The 6,877-nt window shown below is 41.8% G+C and overlaps 1 protein-coding gene across 1 annotated transcript; it reads left to right on the top strand.

Moving 5' to 3' along the window:
• Positions 1-5,589: 5,589 nt before the first annotated feature.
• LOC112836560 (olfactory receptor 1J4-like) lies at positions 5,590-6,531 on the top strand. The gene has a single exon (XM_025888402.1). The coding sequence runs from the start codon at positions 5,590-5,592 to the stop codon at positions 6,529-6,531; it is 942 nt and encodes a 313-aa protein (XP_025744187.1).
• Positions 6,532-6,877: the final 346 nt, after the last annotated feature.

The raw sequence follows: 6,877 nt of genomic DNA, 5'->3' as shown, positions 1-6,877 counted from the left end.
TTACTTTTGTGATCAACTGGTTTCTGAAATGGGTGTAAAGGCAGTTCAAGGCAATTCAATGGGGGAGGGATGATCTTTCCAACAAATGGAGCTAAAGAAATCAGATATCTTCAATGCAAAACCTTCAACTTAGATCCTTACTTCATACCACACACAAAAGATAACTCAAAATGGGTCATATACCAAAATATTAAGAACTATAAGGCATTTAGAAAAAAATAGGAGAAAATATGTGTTTCCTTGGGTTGGGCAAAGATTGCTTAGATGATCCATAAAAGAAAAAATAAGAAATTGGATTTCATCAAAGTTCAAAACTTCTGCTCCAAGAGAGACACCATTAAGAAAATGAAAAGAAAGATACAGATTATGAGAAAATATTTGAAAATTATATGTATTTATATAAGGGTCTAGTCTCCACCTGGAATAGATAGAAAACTCCATACACAAATATCCCATGCTGTAACACATGTGCTGTCAAGACAGGAAGAAGAGCAGTGCATATACAGTGAGACATGGTCATCAGAGAACAGGTTTTGAGTAAATAAAGAGTTCACCTGGCTTCCATGCTGTACAGGGTACAAGACAGCTCTAGGCCAACTCCTCCCTGCCTTCTCCTCAAATTTACCCTCCTCCTTGGCCCTGGCATCCTGGTACTGCTGGTACTCAGACACCAGGTCATTCATGCCGCTCTTGGCCTCGGTCAGCTCCATTTCATCCATGCCCTCACCTGTGTACCAGTGCAGGAAGGCCTTGCACCTGAACATGACCATGAACTGCTCTGAAACATGCATTTGAACAGCTCCTGGATGGTGGTGCTGCTGCCCATGAAGGTGGCAGACATTTTTGGCTCCTGGGACTGAATGTCACAGACAGCTACTTGCACATTGTTGGGATCCACATTCACTCTTTTCCATGTGGACATCTAGTTTCTTTCTTTTTTTAAATTTTTTTTAAAGATTTTATTTATTTGACAGAGAGAGACAGCGAGAGAGGGAACACAAGCAGGGGGAGTGGGAGAGGGAGAAACAGGCTTCCCACGGAGCAGGGAGCCCAATGTGGGCCTTGATCCCAGGACCCTGGGATCATGACCTGAGCCGAAGGCAGACGCTTAATGACTGAGCCACCCAGGTGCCCCGGATATCCAGTTTCTCAACACCATTTATTGAAGACTATTCTTTACTCATTGTGTATACGCTTGGTTCCCTTGTTAAGACTTAGCTGATGGCCTATGCATGGTTTTATCTCTGGGTTCTATATTCTGTTCCATGGTCTATACATTTTCATGCCAATAATATATTGCATTGATTACTAAGATCTGTATTATAGTTTGAAGTCCAAAAGTGTGATGCCTTGGGGTGCCTGGGTGTCTCAGTTGGTTAAGTGTCTGCCTTCAGCTCAGGTCATGATCCCACGGTCCTGGGATCAAGGCCCCTGTTGGGCTCCCTGTGAGTAGGGAGGCTGCTTCTCCCTCTCCTCCCTGCTCATGGTCTTTCTTGCTGTCTCTCTCTCTCTCGAATAAATAAATAAAATCATTTTTAAAAAAAGGTGTGATGCCTCTTTGTTCAATTTTTTTCAAGATTGCTTTGGCTTTTGTGGCTCTTTTGTGGTTCTCTAAGAATGGAAAGAATGGTGGTAGTGAAATATGTACTCTAATACAGTTTGGGAGGTCAGTGGTGGGGGAGTCTACAAGGCGAGTACTACTCTATCTGGGCCTTTCTATGATCTATGTAGAGACAGATTCCATTGCTGGGTTCTTCAGGTGAAGGGTGTTCATGGCCTCTCCAGTTTCTCATGACCAGGCAGAGGGGAGGCCAACATGTCACTGACATTAGGGACACTTTCTCCTGGGACCCTTGTGGTTCAGCCCCTTTTGGCCCCTGCACAAGATCCATCTCAAGAGGGAGGCAAGAAATTGGGCAATTAGTTCTGTTGACTTCTTCTCTAACCAGAACCTTGGGGTTGTGTTCCTCTGGGTCTTTGTCTTACTGGTAATTGTGAATCTTCCTGCTCATTGTTCGAGTGCTTGTGAACAGGCACGAAAGGTGCTAAAGACCCTCAGGCCATGGAAGCATAAGAGAGGAATATTCAGGTAGCAGCCTGGACCAGCAAGAACTGCCATAGATCAGAGCAAGGTGGGGAACCATCACTAGACCTAGATCCGTGCATTTATGTGAGGACTAGGAGACAGTGTATTTACGTTGCTTGTTTTTAGAGGCTGACTTGCACACTGACCTCTATGATGCTGTTAGCCACATGTGGCCATAAAATTAAAATTAATTAAAGTTAATTGAAATAAAAATTTTAGTTCCTTAGTTGCAGTAGCTCTATTTCAAGTCCTCAGTAGTCACGTGGGGCTAGTGCTGCTATAGGTGGACAATGTAGATATAGAGCATTTCCATCACTGTAGAAAATCCTATTGTATAGTGCTGATAATAGATCATGGAAAGCTAGAAATCTCCGCCAATGCATATACGTGTGCTTGTGTGTGTTTGTGTGGGTGTGTGTATGTTGCTTCTTTTTAGGTTAATTGTATGTTGTGTTAGACTACATGTGATTCTTACTGTGTGTAGTGAGGTTTTGTGTGTGTGATTTGTGAGTTGCCCAGATGACTGGATGTGGTGTTTGCATGATTTTTAAACAGCTTTCCTGAGGTGTAATTGATAGAAAAAAAACTACAAAATTAATGTATGCAATTTAATGAATTTGGACATATGCATATACATTTGAAGCTATCACCACAATCAAGGTACATATCCATCAACTCCAAAAATTTCCTTGTGTCCCTGTTTTTTCCTGGATAAAAACACTTAAAATGAGATCTACTTTTTAAATGAATTTTTTAGTGCACAACAAAGTACTGTGGACTACAGGCACTATGCTGTAGGGCAGGCCTCTAGAACTAATTCATTTAAGTACTGAAACTGTATCATTTGAATAACAGCTATACCTTTTCCCCTCCTCCCCCTGGTAGCTACTACTTATTCTGTTTCTATGAGTTTGACTCTTTTAGATACCTCATAAAAGTGAAATCATATAATATTTGTCCTTCTGGAAGTGGCTTATTTCACTTAGCATAATGTGCTCCAGTTTCATCCATGTTGTCACAAACGGAAGGATTTCCTTCTTTTCTAAGGCAGAATAATATTCTGTTGTATGTATATACCACATTTTCTTTACCCACTCTTCTGTTGATGGACATTTGGGTTGTTCCCAAAACTTCACTATTGTGAATAGTACAGCAATGAGCATGGCAGTGCTTTTGATATCCCTTTGAGATCTTTATTTCAATCCTTTCTAAAGGTATATACCCAGAAGTGGGATGCAAGATCATGTGGTAGTTCTATTTTCAATGTTTTGGGGAAACTCCATACTGTTTTCCATAGCAGCTGACCACTTTATATTCCCACCAACAGCGTTAGAAGGGTTCCTTCTGCATGTTTTTTTTTTAAGTTTTGTGTGACAAAATGTTTCATTTTAAAGATGAATGTGAGTTCTATAATTTCAACTGGAGATGAGTACAGATAAGAGAGGGCCAAAGTACAGCACCTTGGTTTCTGTGTTACTCTGCATGTCTGTTTTTGTGTGTGTGATGTGTATGCACTTGACTGGGGGAAAGAGCCCTGCAGCCTGACTCCTCTCTTGTCTCAGCTATAGACATAACTGGAAGCTCCAAGGAAAGTCCTCTTTATGCAAAGTTGATGGAAATTTGTCCATGTGGTTTGAAGGCTACTGAACTTCTCCAGGGCCCCCAATTTTCTTCATGATTCCAGGGTCTTGGGATCAAGTCCCACATTGGGCTCCCTGCTCAGCAGGGAGTCGGCTTCTCCCTCTCCTGCCTGCCACTCCCCCTGCTTGTGCTCTCTCTTTCTCTCTGTGTCAAATAAAGAAATAAAATATTTAAAAAAAAAGATTTGTAAAAAGATTTATTTATTTATTTTGGAGAGACAGACAGAGAGAGAGAATGAATGCAAGCTGGGGGAGAGGCAGAGGGAGAGGGAGAGAGGATCCCAAGCATACTCCTTGCTGAGCTCAGAGCGTGACACAGGGCTCCATCCCAGGACCCTGATATCATGACTTGAGCTGAAACCAAGAGTCGGATGCTTAACTGAGTGTGCCATCCAGGTGCTCCAAAGATTTTATTTTTAAGTAATGTATATACCACCCTTACCAGCATAGGGCTTGAACTCAAAACCCTGAGATCAAGAGTGGCATGTTCCACTGACTGAGCCAGCCAGGCACCCCTTGAGACAGTAATTTATTAACTCTTATTGATATATTTTCTAACTTAAAACATTTTTATTGTGGTGAAATATATAACATAAAATTTGACATTTAAGTAATTTTTAAGTGTACAGTTCCATGACATTAAGTACATTCACACCATCACCACCATCTACTTCCAGAACTTTTATTATCTTCCCAAGCTGAAACTGTATACATTGAACAATAACTTCTCATTTCCCTTCCCTCTAACTGCTGGCCACCACCATTCTACTTTTTGTCTCTATGAATTTGACTATTCTAGGATCTCATGTAAGTGGAATCATACAGTATTTATGATTTGGTGACTGGCTTATTTTACTCAGCATGTCTTCAAGGTTCATCCACATTGTAGCATGTGTCAGGATTTCCTTCTTTCCATTCCACTGTATGTATATACCACATTTTGTTTATCCATTCATTTGTCAAAGGACACAGGTTTTTTCCATCTTTTGGTTGTTATGAATAATGCTGCTTTTAACATGGGTGTAAAAATATCTGTTTAAGAACCTGATTTCAATTATCTGGATATATACCCAGAAGTGGAACTTCTGGGTTATATGGTAACTCTATGTTTAATTTTTTGAGGAACTGCCATAGTGTTTTTCATTGTGACTACACCATTTTACATTCCCACCAGGGATGCACAAGTGTTCCAATTTCTTCACATCCTCACCAACACTTGTTTCCTTCCTTCCTTCCTTCCTTCCTTCCTTCTCTTTTTTTTTTGGGTAATAGTCATTCTAATGGTGTGAAGTGAGTTTATGTTTGAGGACTTATTCTGTACATGTAATGTTTCTTTAATCTTCTCAGTGCTATAAGTGGCAAGCATGCATATGTGTGTGAGAAAGACAGGCAGGCAGGCAGGCAGACAGAGAGGGCAAGCAACAATCAGGATAAGCAAGAACCAGACACAAGCTCATAAGCAGTCTGGCTGCAGAGGCATGCTCTTCATCAGGACTGTGAGGTTGTTCACTGGAATGTGGACTCCCCAGAGGAAGCAACTATGTCTTATCTATGAATTTCTCCCTAGTGCCTACCACAGTGTCTCTATACATGTAAAAAAACAACACCAAAAAAGAATGAGCTGTTCCTGATTCCCACTGAAGAGTTTGAGGTCACATTCTTTCTCCAAGTGACTGTGTTGGGGTACAAACAAATCTCATTGCATCCCTCCCACCAGACTGGATGAGTGCAAGGCAATCCTTGTCTGCATGCTGACATAGTCACTTGGAGAAATATGTGACCACACAGTAATTGCTATGCTTAGTATTTCTAAGTGCCTGATGTTTCCCATTTCTATTTATTCCTCCAGGAGAGAAAAGCAGCATGAGTCTGGAGAACCAGAGCAGCGTGTCCCAGTTCCTCCTCCTGGGGCTCCCGATCCAGCCAGAGCAGCAGGGCGTGTTCTTCACCCTGTTCCTGGGCGTGTACCTGACCACGGTGCTGGGGAACCTGCTCATCATCCTGCTCATCAGGCTGGACTCTCGCCTCCACACCCCCATGTACTTCTTCCTCAGCCACTTGGCCTTCACTGACGTTTCCTTTTCATCTGTCACTGTCCCAGAGATGCTGAGGAATATGCAGACTAAGCACTTACACATTTCCTATCCAGGATGTATTTCACAGATGTATTTTTATATACTCTTTGGTTGTGTTGATAATCTCCTTCTTGCAGTGATGGCATATGACAGGTATGTGGCCATTTGTCACCCTCTACACTACACCACCATCATGAAGGAGGATCTGTGTGTGTTGCTGGTGGCTGGATCCTGGATTCTCTCCTGTGGCAGTGCCCTCTTGCACACCCTCCTCCTGACTCAGGTGTCTTTCTGTGATGACAACATCATTCCCCACTTTTTCTGTAGCCTCCCCATCCTGCTCAAGCTGTCCTGCTCCAATACCTCTCTTAATGAGCTGGTCATATTTACTGCAGGGGCTGCGGTTGTCATTTTTCCATTGAGTGGTATCCTGTTCTCTTATGGCCGCATTGGGGCCTCTATTCTGAAGGTCCCCTCTACCAAAGGTATCTGCAAAGCCCTGTCCACTTGTGGCTCCCACCTTTCTGTGGTTTCTCTATTCTATGGAACAATTATGGCACTGTACTTTTCCTCCTCATCAAGCAACTCTAATGACAAAGATATGATTGCCTCACTGATGTATACAGTGGTCACCCCTGTGTTGAACCCCTTCATCTACAGCCTAAAGAACAGAGACATGAAATTGGCTCTGGGGATTCTTTTCAGAAACAATATCCTTTTTACCAAGTGAGAATCACCTAATTGTGTTATTTCACCCACTGACCTTGTCAGAGATGCTTTCTTGAAAAATTGTGTGTTCACTACCATGTCTCCTGCATCCTCCCAACTGCCCTTTAAATGGGCAGTTATGTTATAGGACCTGACCCATTTCAATTTGGTCATCCCTAGCTTTTAATTATAACCCACAGTTTCTATCTATTGAAGTAAATGAGATATAAATCAGCTCCTTATTTCCTGTTTCTTGTCCATTATTTTTCAAAGCTACAAATATTCAGTAAAGTTTCTAATGTTAAGTTTTAGAAAGTCCAGAATGCCTACCTTCTTAATGCAGTAGCTAGATAATAAAGTGTTTTTGA

Source organism: Callorhinus ursinus, unplaced genomic scaffold (genome assembly GCF_003265705.2).
Source record: "Callorhinus ursinus isolate GAN/ISIS: 27379988/994484 unplaced genomic scaffold, GSC_fseal_2.0 scaffold24, whole genome shotgun sequence".
In the NCBI taxonomy this organism is placed as follows: domain Eukaryota; kingdom Metazoa; phylum Chordata; class Mammalia; order Carnivora; family Otariidae; genus Callorhinus; species Callorhinus ursinus.
The sequence above is the reverse complement of the archived record's forward strand: the minus strand, read 5'-3'. Positions and strand labels throughout refer to the sequence as shown.